Source organism: Hypanus sabinus, chromosome 30 (genome assembly GCF_030144855.1).
Source record: "Hypanus sabinus isolate sHypSab1 chromosome 30, sHypSab1.hap1, whole genome shotgun sequence".
Classification (NCBI taxonomy): domain Eukaryota; kingdom Metazoa; phylum Chordata; class Chondrichthyes; order Myliobatiformes; family Dasyatidae; genus Hypanus; species Hypanus sabinus.
The window spans coordinates 28,669,484-28,684,735 of record NC_082735.1 but is presented as its reverse complement, the minus strand read 5'-3'; the positions used below and the strand labels follow the sequence as shown (position 1 = coordinate 28,684,735).

General features: G+C 40.5%; 1 protein-coding gene across 4 annotated transcripts in view; it reads right to left on the bottom strand.

Annotated features, from left to right (window-relative positions):
• The window catches only part of LOC132383493 (dyslexia-associated protein KIAA0319-like protein), an 89,625-nt gene that overhangs the window by 58,602 nt on the left and 15,771 nt on the right, over positions 1–15,252 (bottom strand). For all 4 annotated transcript variants that reach the window (XM_059954511.1, XM_059954508.1, XM_059954510.1 and 1 more), the window contains exon 3: positions 7,296–8,008. In XM_059954511.1, the coding sequence (XP_059810494.1) occupies positions 7,296–8,008 (713 nt within the window). The remainder of the gene's footprint in view (positions 1–7,295; positions 8,009–15,252) is intronic.

Genomic DNA, 15,252 nt, shown 5'->3' with positions numbered 1-15,252 from the left:
TACCCTTGTTTGACTCCACTACGAATAGCGAAGGGTTCTGATGAGCTGCCATCGTACTGAACAATAGCCCTCATGTCATCATGGAATGACTTGATGATACTTTGGAGTTTCAAGGGACAGCCAATCTTGAGGAGAACCTGAAAGAGCTCATCCCTGCTGACAAGGTCGAATGCCTTGGTCAAGTTGATGAAAGTGACATAGAGGGGTTTCTGTTGTTCCCGGCACGTCTCCTGGAGTTGACAGAGTGAGAAAATCATGTCGACAGTTGACCTCCTTGTGCGAAAACCACATTGGGACTCAGGGTAGACCTGTTCTACCAGAGTCTTTTAGACATGCCAGAGCTACACAAGCAAAGACTTTGCCGACAATACTCAAGAGGGAGATACCCCTGTAGTTGTTGCAGTCGCTCCTATCACCCCTGTTCTTGTACAAAGTGACGATTTTGGAGTCACGCATATCCTGTGGTACGGCTCCTTCCTTCCAGCGCTGACGGAGGACCTCATGTAAAGGTTGGAGGAGTGAGCTCTTGCAGTGTTTGATCAGGTCTGGAGGAATCCCATCATTGCCAGGAGCTTTCCCTGGGGCCAGACTGTCAATTGCCTTGCTGAGGTCCTCAATGGTTGGGTCGGAGTCGAGTCCATCCATGACTGGTAGACAATCGATGGCATCAAAGCAATAACATTTTCCCTCCAGTAGAGCTCAGAGTAGTGCTCTACCCAGCATTCCATCTGCTTGCTTTTATCGGTGATTATTACGGTGATTATTGACTTCAGGGATGCTGCCTTGCTCTGTGATGGGCCAAGGGCTTTCTTGTTAGCATTATACATCAAGCTGATGTTGCCTGTCACAGCTGCTGTCTAAATGTCCTCGCTGAGCTGGAGCCAGTACTCATTTGTGCACTGCCTTGCAGTCTGTTGCACTTTGCTTCTAGCAGCTCGAAGAGCCTGGAGTGTTTGGTCTGATGGTGAGCACTTGTACTCTGTGAGAGCTGCACGCTTGGCTTAGATGACAGGAGTCATGATGTTGGAATTGCCTCAAACCTGTCACTGCTCTTTGCGGTTTTTCTTCCAAAGATAGAGAGTGCTGATTTGTGGATGGTGTTACAAAAGTATGACCATTGTTCTGCTGCAGCATCTCCTTGTGAGGAGGTAGTCATAGCACCTTGTACTGACTGTTTCATCTCTGTTGTGTTGAAGGGAGGTTTTCCAGTTTGTTTGGAGTGGTGGATTTCTTCGGATGTAGTTTCATCTTGCCGTGTACTAAAGCATGATCCGTATTGCTGTCTGTGCCATGTTATGAGCAGGTGATTAGTACCGAGTTGATGAAAGAGCATTTGGTGATGATCATGTCTAGCTGGTGCCAGTGTTTAGAGCGTGGATGCCGCGATGAGACCTTGTACTGCAACTTCATCTGAAAGTAGGAGTTAGTCACTCACAGGCCGTGATAGGAGCAGAACTCTAGGAGACATTGTCCATTGTCGTTTATTTTGTCAATTCCAAAGTGGCCAGGAATCATTATCGGCTCCCACTCTGGAGTTGAAGTCACCAAGGAGAATGAGGTACTCAACACTGGGAATATTCCTGACAACAGCTTCTGATTTGTTGTAGAACATGCCTCAGAGTTTGCCTCAGAGGTGGAGTTCAAGGTAGGGGCATACACACTGACGAGAGATACTGGGCCATGACTGATATGTAGGCGGAGAGTCGTAAGTCGTTCTGATCCATTTTCTGGTAGCTCCACCATTTGCAACAAGAGTTCCTAATGGCAAAACCCACTCCATGCTCGCGGGGCTCATCTTGGTTCTTTCCCTACCAGAAAAATGTGTAGTCCCTTTCCTTCAGTGTACCTGAATCTGCCAAACGTGTTTCTTGTAGGGCAGCTACATCTACCTTGAGCCTTAGTAGCTCATTGTTAATGACCGCTGTTTTTCATGCATCTTCAATATCTTTGAGGTTTTGGTCAAGTCCAGTCATCATTGTGCGGACATTCCAACATCCCAACTTGAGGGGTGTTGTCTTATTTGATTTGTTTTTTTTTCCTTGTCTGGTGCGGTAGTTAAAATCAGCTCTTCGTGGAATAATCCATTATCCCCATGCACTCAATGGGGAAGCTTGACTGTGGCAGGACAGCACCTTATTGGCTGAGGGCTGCCCAGCTCAAGGAGGGCGGTAGTTGTCCAGGGAAAAGCGACGGTCTCTCCCACCGTCGGAAGCAACCCTGGTGCCATGCTCTACGCCAATCAAGCAATATGACTTATAACTGGTAACAGATGCTTCCCATGTTTGTCCGACACTATAGAGCGAAGCTGGAGTGGCCTCTCTAGGGCGCAAGCCAGGGCAGAGTTGATATGGAGATCCATCTGTTGCCCATGCAGTGGGACCCCCCTCTCCATGCTGACGACAGGTCCAAAGGGACGACGAGAGTCGATAGAGTTTGGTGCCAGCAGCATCGCAGGAGTTTCTGTGCCAGTGCTGGGTACAGCAGGCAGCCGCCTTCAGGACTCCGACTCTGGATTTTCCTCGGGGTTTACTCCCAGAGCCTTTCCCGTGAGCAGGTATAGCCGCAAGGCAGCAGAGGTTTGAAATCGGAGTTTTCCCTCTCCTAGATGAGCTATCATCCGTGGTTAATGAGCCCCATCTGCCCAGAGCAACTGGTTTTAAGGTGCTGGTGGCCCGCCTTTGCCCCTTCTCCTGTCAGTGAGAACAGCTCCACCGGGCATAAGAACTATGACACACATGAAGGCCAGGAGTTGGACTTGGTCGTCAGAGGCCATTTGAGACGCACGCCATGAAGAGCATTTGTTTAGCATTGGGAGCTCGTCCCCACTACCACCCTTCAGCTATGAGTACCTTAATGTCGTGCATATTCCAGAACCCATGAAACACAAAAACTTGAACAATTTGTTCAAAGCGCACTCTGCTGACGATCAAATGCAGTCTTATTGAACGAACACTCTTTAGTCTTCATTGCTAATTATCTGCAACCGCTGTTCTGGAGTCCAAATGCTGCTTTGGCTCAAATCAGACTTGGAGTTAGACGATAAAATTCTGAAAATCCTTTTCCCAATATTAGTCATGGATCCATTGAAAGAACATTAGATCACGTTATCCTTAAATCTAATCAATTAATCAGACCAATTCACATTTAAGGCTTATATTTCATATTTCTGCATTGAAACCAAGTACGTTTAATTGACCACATGACTTAGGAGTCATATCAGGAAGTGGTTCAAAATTGTAACACCTTACTCTATCTGGTATCATTATTGAAATTGGTAGAGAATCTAACTTGCAATTATTTTTTTTTAAATCACCCCATATACAGTCGCAAACATTTTTTGTAAAAGTACATCTGCATGCTAATTTACTTGCAAAATTCAATTATAAAATTAATTAGTCGAGCCAGAAATTGTTGGCATCTTTAGCGCCCAGAATAGGTGCCAAAGGTCAGCCTATTCAACTTGCCTATTTTGGATGCAGAGGGCCTGACTTGCTGCTACAAAGTGCCCAGGACTCCAGAAGTGTTGCCAAGCAATGATGCACAGAAGACTCAATGTGAAATTTCAGCAAACGCTCTGAAGGTCAGTGAAGCCAGGTCTCCAGCTTTGTCAGCTGTTAAAGCTGCAAGTATTTTTAAATAATCATTTGTGTTTCTCAATAATAGAGTAGGATAATTGGGGCAAATTTAAATAATTAAAATTAAAATCAGTTAAAAAATTATATTCATTAAATTAATTTAAACAAGAATTCAATTTTCCTAATCAGTCCCCCTTGAATGTCATCATTTTTGAACCTGGTTAAACTTGTTCTCACAGTGAATGTCATTTGCTTTAACTACATTCATTCACTCTAAATCAAAGGTATAGCTATGGGAATCTGTATGGAACTTTATTTCTTTCAGTACAACTCAGATCCCTTGTTCTGAAACATCAAAGGGATTTCCTTCCCTAATATTGAACTCAAAAGTTACATTACCTTGGCTGACTGTTTTCACCTCACTTTCCAGCTCCAAATTTCACTTCATCTCCATTTTACAGGACTGGTCTGTGAACAATATCAACAACCCGCAGGCTTCCCCAAGCACTTTGGTCACACATTCCAATCCCAGCTGCTACACTGATTCTTGTATTGATTCCATTTCCATCTCATTTATTTCATTTAGTCTTTCCCCACTGATATATGCCGCACATTTTCCTTCATCCTCAACTTCCACTCCATAAAAGCTGACATGGGTACACCTGTCTTAGTTCTGATGCAGGTGTTTTCAACTCTTCTCCTCTTACCCAGAAAAAGAATGGCATTCTTAACCTGACCGTTAATTTTTTTACTCCAAGATAGAGTTCTTTTTCAAAACTTATGGAGAATTCAGTTTGACAACTTATCTGCAAAATAAATTATGAAAATGCTCTAATCCAGTAAGGTGCAAACATAATTTAAATGACCAATGTGGGTTTATAAAATGGAAAATTACAGGGGACAATAAAGACAATGAGCATAAAGTTATTTATGCTAAAAATCTGAAATCAAAAGTGTTCTGAAGACAGACAACAACTACTTAAGCAGGGAAAGATTTAAGCTTTCATCCTAAATCAAATCATTGACCTGAAACATGAATTTATTTCTTTCTTCACAGATGTAGCTTAATCTTGTGACATTTTCCAAATATAGCTTCTTTTGAAAAGAAAGCATGAAAATGTATGAGCCACAGTTAAAAATCTATTAAATGAGGTACTAGGCTAGAAACATTTTATGAAGTATATGGTCACCAAATGCAGATTAATCACCGTTCAGCTATTCCTGGTGCATTTTACATTAAGCAACAAATACAATGACAAAATACAATTACAATTAAGCAAAAAATGACAAAAACAAAATACCATTTAAATTAGTTAGCTTATAAATTTAAAGATTAAAATTAAGATTAGTACGGCAGTGTAATTAATAATATTCATTTTCAACTCATGTCGGCTTAGAAAAAATATTGTATTCTAATTGAATTGAGCATCCAAAAGGTTCCTCCTCTTTTGAGTGACTAGCCAATTGTTTAACTGATGCAAATTACCCGTTTCATTATTCAAGTCACTTTTGTGGTTAACGAAGTGAAAAGTCAACATCTCACCAAATTAATATATCAGGCATTTATACAGATACCAATTAGTATGTTCACATACAAGTAAAAGGTTTGATTCAAGATATACACTCATTTACCGCTTTATTGGATACACCTGTATATCTGCTCATTAATGCAAATATCAGCCAATCTTGTGGCAGCAACTCAATGCATAAAAGCATGCAGACATGGTCAAGAGGTTCAGCTGTTGTTCAGACTAAACATCAGAATAGGGAAGAAATGTGATCTAAGTGACTTTGATCATGGAATGATTGTCGTTGCCAGATGAGGTGGTTTGGGTATCTCAGAAACTCCTGATCCCCTGGGATTTTTACACACGGTCTCTAGAATTTACAGAGGATGGCTTGAGAAACAAAACATCCAGTGAGCAGCAGTTCCGTGGGCGAAAACACCTTGTTAATGGGAGGGGGCACGAAAATGGCCAGACTGGTTCAAATTGACAGGAAGGCAACAGTAGCTCAAATAACCATGTATTACAACAGTGGTGTGCAGAAGAACATCACTAAATGCACAACACATCGAATCTTGAAGTGCATGGAGTATAGCAGCAAAAGACCACAAACACAGAAATACACTCTGTGGCCATTTTATACCTAATAAAGGAGCATCTGAGTGTACTTCAGTTTAGTTCAATATGTGGAGATCCTTTGCTTCGAGTACCACACCCTATATTAAATATTCAAGTAAACATTGAGTTTTACTGTTCCCATTTTCAGAAAGCATTTCAGAGGTCATTTGTCGACTCAATTACATTATAGCCCTGTAGCTAGTTGGCAGACATTTGTTATCCTGTCTAGTGCAGTGTTCCTTCTCCACCCCTGTGCATCTCATTTGGTACTTCAATAATGAGCCATCATTTCAAACAAAATGAGATCACGTTGCAAGGAGATTTTCATCTGTTAGGGAAATGGGCCGATGAATGGCAAATATATTTCAGCTCAGGCAAGTGCAAGGTGATGCGTTAAGGAATGACAAGCTAGGGTAGGACTTGTATAGTGAATGGACGCTAACAAATGTTGTGGAACAGAGGGACCTAGGAGTACAAGTGGGTGGTTCACTGAAAGCAGGCGTACAAGTAAACAGAAGTGAAGATATTTTTAGTACACAGGCCTTTGATGGTCAGGGCGCTGAGTTTAGAAATAGGGATGTTATATTTCAGATATGCAAGTCGTTGGTGAGGCCGCACTTGGAAATATTGTGTAGAGTTTTGTCACATTGTTACAGAAAAGACATTTCAGATTGGAGAGGGTGTAAAGGAAGCTGCCTGAACTAAGGGGCCCCAAGGTAAAGGAACAGTTTGGCCACGTTGGAACTTTACTTGCTGAAGTGCAAGGGAATGAGAGGTGACCTTTCAGAAGCTCACAAAATCATGACGGGTATGGATATGGTGGACGGTCCATTGGGCCGATAGAGTTGGGCCGTTCAAAAACAGAGAGTACAAGTACAAGAGGGAAGAGAAAAGAGACGTGAGAGGTAACTTCTTTAAACAGATTACGATGAGTACTTGGGATGAGCTGCCTGAGGAAGTGGTCTAAGTAGGTCTGATTTATGAAGCAATTGGATAGATATATGGAGGGGTAAAATTTGGAGGATGGAGGGACTTTTGGGCAACTTGGGACTAGTAGGGAAAATGCTAAGATGGGCTTGGACCAGTTGCACTAAAGGTGCTACTTCCATGCTGTATATTCTATGACTCTGATCATCAAATTAATAATGATTATATTTTGCTAAAGAAAGCTCTTAATTAAAAAGGTTAAAGGTTAACATGCTGAGTAGTATAACACTCAGTTATTGTTCTAATCTCAGAAGGGAATCCTTTCTCCAGATCAGGGGTTCCCAATCTCTTTTTATGCCATGGACCAATACCATTAAGGGGTCCATTGACCCCAGATTGGGAACCCCTGCTCTAAAGTTTAGACCCTGCTACCACTGCAATCCTGCAAATGAACATTATTTACACAGTGACTTGTGTACAATGATGTTCCATTGTGATGAATCACCCAACCCAGCCCAAGTGAAGATTTAAAAGCCGTGCTAATATATTCATTAATGGCCATCACCTTTTAATTCAACTCAAAATGTCAAATATAATCACACAGTAAACTCTCGGGCATTTTTTAAAATTTGGCAAGCAAGTCTGGATGACTAAAATGTTGAAGATTTACCTCAGAATGAAGAGACTGCTGCGGGATTAAGTTCCGCTGTAAGAGGGGAGCAGTTTGTTCAGTTCCTTGGTCAGTCACAGTGTTATTATTTTCCTTGAGGCTTTTTTTATGAGATGGTGTTTCTTCTGCATTTTGTTGCGATTTTAAGTTGCTAGTGCTTTGCTGTTTTACATTTTTGGATGGATTTAAATTTTTGTCGCCACCAGTGGGCAGTGGTGTTTGTGTCTGTTTTGAAACAGCATCTTCAATTTGTCGAATCTTCACAGGACTGTCAGATGGTGTGGGTAGTTCACGTCTTGTCCTGGTAAATATGTTCCTTCTCTTTGCTACCAAATAATGTCCAGATAATTGGCCTGTAATTGGTGTTCTGTTAACTCTGGTTAAATTAGTTCTAGCCTGGGCTAGAGGGTTCTCTTTTATTATTCTGTGCATGGAACTCTGTGAATCCCCACAAGGCAGGAGTTTAGAAATAAATAATAGGGTAGAGTTAGAACTGTCTGTTAGGTTAAGCAAGCAGCTCCCTTGTAGTCTGCAGTCCAAAAGGTAACACTTCCCTTCCAGTAGCCATGCCACATTACAGTGGCAATTCCGACAGCAGGCATCTCTGCATGACTGAATAGTACTGGCTTCTGCCACGAACTGACCTCCCTGTTTGTTTTGCACAAGCATCCCTCTTTGATTTGCAGCTGTCCAACAGTTCATTGCTCTTGCACCTACGTTAGAGAACACAAGCAGAAAGTGTTAATTGCAAGAGGTGAAAGATTCCTTTAAGCTTTGTCTGCCATGTTAGCTTCCACCACCCCCCCCCCCAAATTTTAAATCAAAGCAAGGCTAATCCAGAGACCCCAAGTACTCATTCTGAAACACACAAAGGTCCAAAAAATCTGACCACCAAACTCAGCCCAGTAGTTCAGTGAATTTACTACAAGCTGACAGAAGAGCAAGGGAACACCATATTTACTGCTGGAGTTCACTGAATTATAGAATCGTTATGAGCAGAAGGACTGTTTTGACTGTTGATTTGTACCAGCTACTGGTAGAGCAATCCAACTGGAGTTATGGCTCTGCTCTAACCTCAGTCTTTTATTTCCCTTCAAGCAGTTGAAAGTTTGGATTGATTCCTGTTCCACCACCCCTCCAGGCTGTGAATTCTAGATGACTCTTCTCTGTAAATAAAAATTTCTCCTATCCTCTTTATATCATTTAATCAAAGTCGCAAATTGGTTTCTTCCCTCAGCTCCAACATCTGTGGAAACAGCTGTTAATGGGAACAGGTGAAATAGGGAAATGGTACCTGAACCAGTAATGATTATGTACACATCTATTTTTCCTTCAAGTGGGATCACTTGCTTTCTCAAGTGTAACTTCATAGCTGCTTAGGTAAATCTTTCATTTTCCTTTCCAATAACTTTAACAAGTGAGGTGACCAGAAATAGCCCAACCTACACTATATGTTATAATATTGTGTGTGTATCCATACTGTTGTCAGAAAAAATATTGTGAACCCTTCTGCAATTAGCTGGTTTTCTGCATTAATTACTCATAAAAATGTGGTCTGATCTTCATTAGCTGTCACAATAATAGACAAACACAATCTGCCTAAGCTATTACCATGCAAACCATTGTACTACTTCTCGTCAATGCTGAGTACACCACTTAAACAATCAGAGTCTGGCTTCAAAAAGTACATAAACCTCTGGGGTAATAATGCCTTCTACAAAAGCCATTTGGAGTCAGGTGTTCTAATCAGTGAGATGAGAAGGGAGGTGTGGGTTGTAGAAGTGCTCTGCCCTATAAAAAAAGACACACAAAGTCAGGTTACAGAGAGAGCCTCAAGAAAGATTTGTTTATATGCACCATGTCTCTATCAAAACAACTTTCAGAGGACCAGGAAAAGTACAACTATTTCTGTGTTATTAGATTAGGCATATCGTATTTGTCTATTATTGTGATTTAGATGAAGATCAGACCACATTTTATGAGTAATTAATGCAGAAAACCAAGTAATTGCAAAGGGTTCACAAACTTTTACTTGCAGCTTTTTTTTTTAATACACACACACACACACACACACACACACACACACACACACACACACACACACACACACACACACAGTCCTGTGCAGAAGTCTTACGCACATATATATAGCTAGACTTTTGCACAGTACTGTCTTCGTCAACGTGGAGCAAAGGGCAAGTTTGTAAATCTGGTGCGAGCAAAGGATGTTAGGAATGGCGAGGGTAGATCACCACAGGAGTGGTGTGGGACAGGTGGCAGAGAAGGAGTGCCTGGGCTGGGAGGGGTGGCGTGGTTGCAGACACACCCAGCCCTGAGACACCAGGGAAGGTAATTTGATTCCAAACAAAGGGTTTATTGATATTTGTAGAATCTCCCTAGTGCTTCCTGCTCCCTTCCCCTTTTCCCAACATTGATTCCCCTCCTCTCAACGTCCTCTTCCCATTCTTAGTCCACAATAGAGACCCATATCACATACTCCATGAAACTAGATTATTTTTGGTGGCAGCAGTACAGAAATAGACAATGAATAGGCCTTATTTCCTCCCTGCATTGACTTGTGTAAATAGTGTTTCTGCAGACCCTCCAGCAGCTGAATTGACGAACCCTGCCAATCTAGCACAACTTATCCATAACGTGCAAATTTCCAAAGTAAGCACCAGATTTAGGACTCTTACAAGCCAGCTTGTGTCCTGAAATAATTGTCTAGGTTTGGGAATACAAGCAGAGGGAACGGATGCACTCTAACCCCACAAGCTCTGGCCCCAAGAACAATAGGAACATACTGGAATAAAGTTACTGGACTAACAAACATGGTTCTAAACACAAAGTACACTGCAGATGCTGTGGTCAAATCAAGACGTACAAAAAAGCTGGATGAACTCAGCAGGTCGGGCAGCATCTATTGAAAGAAGCAGTCAACGTTTCCAGTCGAGACCCTTCGTCAGGACTAAAGAAGGAGGGGGCAGGGGCCCTATAAAGAAGGTGGGGGGAGGGTGAAAAACCAATCAGAGGATGGTTAAGTGACAGATGAACTGCAATGTAGAGGTACTTCATTGAAGGGGAAAATGCCAAAAGGGCCTGAAATGAATAGTTCGTGCAAAGTAAGTGGAGGATTAAATTGTAGTCCTGATTTACACGTTGCAAGTAGTAAGTGAATGGTTCTAACATGTGCAGCTGATGAATCTAAAAATCAATAAATAATAAAATTTTGAATTTAAAAACATCTCATCTTTGTAATTCTAACTCAAACTATCAAATTGCTGCTCAACTTACCTGGTTTACCAGTGTCTTTCAAGGAAGGAAATCAGTCATCCGGACTCAATCTGATATATAAAAATCTGGACATCTTCATTGCCAGGGCAATTACAAATTGGTAATAAATACAAGTATTAGCATACATCAAATCACACCTTTTACTTGCAATTTTCCTTCACTTTTCAACACCCTGCAGTACCACTGTTCCATAAGCAGCAAATAGGTAATCTTCTTCTAACCTCTACCTGCGTCACAATAGAACATGCTCTACCAAAATATGCTGACTACCCTATAATGTTTTATTACTTTCTGAGGATAGCTTGCTAGGTGTCTGCTCAACAAATAAAAAAGGTAATTTTGGCTACTGATCTTTCACTGGCATTTCCAGTTGATTATTTGACGCAGAGAACAAAAAGTACAAACAGTACTCATTTATTCTAAGATGCAATGTTCAATGGCCTGGAATGACCTTTGTGTTTTTAAATAAGCATTGGCTGAAAAGTGGTGGCTGGAAGATGTATTAAAACTGGGTTGTATATCCATGTTGTAAAGGGCTGTCATATTTTATTAAAGTACAGCTGTGTTTTAGATAGTTAGTTTGGAGTATTAAACATTTTACATCTACATGAAAAGAATAAAGCCATTCAGTAGGACCTCCTATCTACCACTGTTGCCATGAAGACTCAGGAGCAGGCAGAAAAGATGGACCTAAAGTCAATTTAGGAATGAATAAATTCTAAGTCACCTCCAAGGTCATTTCAAGTTCTGTGCCCTCTAGTTCTACTGTTCTGGGCAAGGCAAAATAACAATTACATCACCTTTCCTCTGTCAATTTCCCATCAGAAAAATCTCAGTTTAAACAATGGTTGCTCACATTCCAATCCTGCCGTCTTCTCAATCACACTGGCTGTTCTCTTTGTTATCATTTCCATGGCTGGAATATTCTTTTTGAATTATGACGATCAGAACTATATGAAATATTCAATTTGTGGCTATGCTAATCATTTTTGAAGTTGCAGGATAACCTCAGCATTTGAATTTGACACAGATCCTTCAAAAATGTTCCACTAGATTTATTTCCTCAATTACTTACTACTTGCAATGTGTCAATCAGGACTACAATTTAATCCTCCACTTACCTTGCACGTCCTATTCATTTCAGGCCCTTTTGGCATTTTCCCCTTCAATGAAGTACCTCTACATTGCAGTTCATCTGTCACCTAACCATCTGATTCCAAATAAATGCTCATGAGGTTTATCATGCTCAACAATAGAATTAAACTATTCACTTAATTTGTATCATCTACAAGCTTAACCATTGTACTTGCAGTTTTTCAAATACACTACATTAAACAAGGCAGATCCCAAAATATACCACAATGATAATATTCCCCCGAGGTCCATTTTGAACCCTATATCATAAACTTCAAAATGTACACTACTGTGCAAAAGTCTTGGGCAGATAAATATTGCTAGGGCACCTTTGCTTCAACTTTTACACAGGACTGTTCTACTCCAGCATTTTGCACGTATTGCCTCAGACCAAATCATTTACACGTCCAACAACAAATTCCCAAAACACGCACGTTGACACAGGGGAGAGGAGCAGGTGGACAAAGAAAAAGATTCAAAAACTGTTCCAATAGCCCCCTTGTAAATATTCTTGTTGTACTAAAGAATCATTGGGCCATAATCACTCCAAGTCAGGAAGACCCATTTGAGGAAGTGTTAAGAACCTCAAACTGCCAGGGAGTGTAATACAATACCTAAATAAACAGTGGAAGAAACACCTTCTATTCATCTGAGGAGTCTCCAACCGGATGGCATGAATATCGATTTCTCCATCCAGTTAAAAAATTCCCTCCTCCTTCCCTCTTCTTCTATTCCCCACTCTGACCTCTTACTTCTTCTCGCCTGCCGATCATCTCCCCCCAGGTCCCCTCCTCCTTCCATTTTCTCCCATGGTCTACTCTCCTCTCCCAACAGATTTCAACCTTTTATCTTACCTACCTGCCTGACTCCAACTATCACCTTCCAGCTAACCTCCTTCCCTTTCCCCTATCTTTTTATTCTGGTGCCTTCCCCCTTCCATTCCAGTCCTGAAGAAGGGTTTCAGTCTGAAACACCGACTGTTTACTCATTTCCATAGATGTTGCCTAGCTTGCTGAGTTCCTCCAGCATTTCAGGTGCTTTGCTTTGGATTTCCAACATCTGCAGACCTTCTCGTACTTACTATTTCTTGATATGCTATCCTACCACCCATCTGCCTAGCATCTACACCCCGAACCATGAAAGAACATGCACTGGTTTCATTCTAAAAGAAACAAGATGAAAGCAACACACCTTTGTTGTTGAGACTGCCCTGAAAGCAGCACCATTCTTGATTCCAGGTGAGCTCAAGGCATTAACTCCAGCTACAATGTAGAAGCAGGTGTGCCTTAACTGGCATGGTCAATCACAGTAACAGTGACCCAACAGCTAGTGCTGCTAAATTATACAATTCCTCCTCTGTACTTTCCATGACCATTTTGAACTTACTCTTGGCAGAGAAAACATCCAATGGAGAGCAAGAAATAGCATTATCTGTAACTCCTTCATAGAAGAGCAGAACTATTTCAAATTTCTCAGCTCTTATCCAAAAGGATATTGATGAACTAGTCAAAATCACCTAAAATTGATTATTCTTTCAAAACTTAAGACCCTAATATTTAAACTATGATGGTGAAAAGATTTTAAAAACATGAGAAACTTAAAAGGTAATTAAATTTGTCTTTAATATTTTCAAGATCATCATGTCTCAAATATCCAGTGTAATTTAACTTCATTTGTCTGAGAAAAGGTTCTTGTTTATTTGCAGAACAACCAGTTTTCCTTAACCTCTTTTCCCAGAAGTCAGATTTATTTAAAGAGCCAACAGATAAACTGAATTTTGTCTTCACTGAGGTCCACATTTCCTACGACTTCAAGTATTGGGTGGTGCAGTTGTTCATAAGGACATACTAGTTCCTTAGCTGCAGGAGCACTCCAGTCTACTATTACTGATATCTATCTATCGTATCTCGATGCTCACTTTAGAATCAGGATTTTCCAAGCCCCGTGTGTTTTTTTTAAAAAAAGACTGCATTTACTAATCCTACAAGTGAGAGAAGCAGGCAGATTGAAAAGCATAGGGATTTCAACAACTGCAGGCTTCTCTAAAGTACAGACATACAGTACAGTGACTACAAATATCAATACACTAAGCATAGAGAAGTAATTTGTACAGATGCTGGAAACTTGAAAATAAAATATCAATCACATAATTAAAGTCTAATTTTAACTTTCTTTACTTAGAATATGTTTACATTTTCCATTCCTCCACTACACCAATATCCAAACTACATCATTTGAAAATGTTTCTCTTTTTATTTATCTCGTTCACTATACAGTCATTTGGACTTGTAATATTATTGATCACCTCAACCATACAGGTATCCTATATCATTTTACTACTTGCTACCCTTCACCTTGCAGTGAATAGGTTTTCAAGCCGTGGAACGATTGGTCAGGTTAGGACTCCGGATAAGGCGGGAACACCAATATTGGTCAATAAATTACGAATTGCTACAACCCTGCAATTGGCTCTCACTTGTAGTTTCCACAATTAACCAATCCATTCCTTACAAGGGAGCATCCTGCACAGCCATATCTCTTGATCTCATAAATCTTTCTTCCAGAATTTTTGACCTCACAACACACACCTCAGAGCACCCTCTTATCCAAATGCCCCCTACATCCCTGCTGAGTGACTTTATTTTAAGATATGGTCCACAGGCTGCTGGAGAGAAATGGGTTCCCATATATAGTGGGGCTTTGAAGAAGGAGGCAATCTAATTGATACTCAAGGGGAATGACAGGGTAGATCCTGTTTCCCTTAACAGTAAAATGTCAAAAAGCCTCAGGTGTACTCAGAAGCCAAAGAGGCCAGCTCATCATTGCCATGATTTTAAAAATTCTTTTTACTTTGAGTTTTGTCTCCAACCATCCAGTACTTTTCCATTTAATTCAAAAGCATCTTGTTGTGTAGTTGTAATACATTACTGATTTGCATTATTTTAATGGCCAATGAGCATCTGCCCAGTTATACATGTTCAGCATATCTTACCTCTCAGTGCGCATTTCAGCTCAGCAAATATCCTCTCGGTGTTGGATGACATGAACAAACTACAGTGCTTGACTGGTTTGGTTATAAATTATCATAGTCTGCAATTGTTCTGTGACATCTAACACTTAAACAGCCATATATATTGATAGCAAAATGCCAGGAAACAATTGTGAAGGATTGCTTCTGTACGAATTAAAACAACAGCCTGCTTCAGCTCAGATAAAGTTCTATCAGCAAACAAATAAATCCTTGCAAATATACTTCTGAGGGGAAAAAAGTGTGTGAAGAATTAAAAACATAAAAATAAAGATCAAATTAATGTAATTTTAAACAAGGCAATATTTAAGAAAAATATTAAAACCAGACTAATCAGGACTAGCCAATACTGCCTGAAATAAAAGATGTCTTGCTATTTCTTTGTTATTTCACAAATGGATATTTCACTGATTTACCATCAATAAAGTTTGTGGAACTAAAGAGAAGCAGAAACATTCTAGAAATTTAAGTGGAAGAGATTTCACTATATTTGGGAATGTT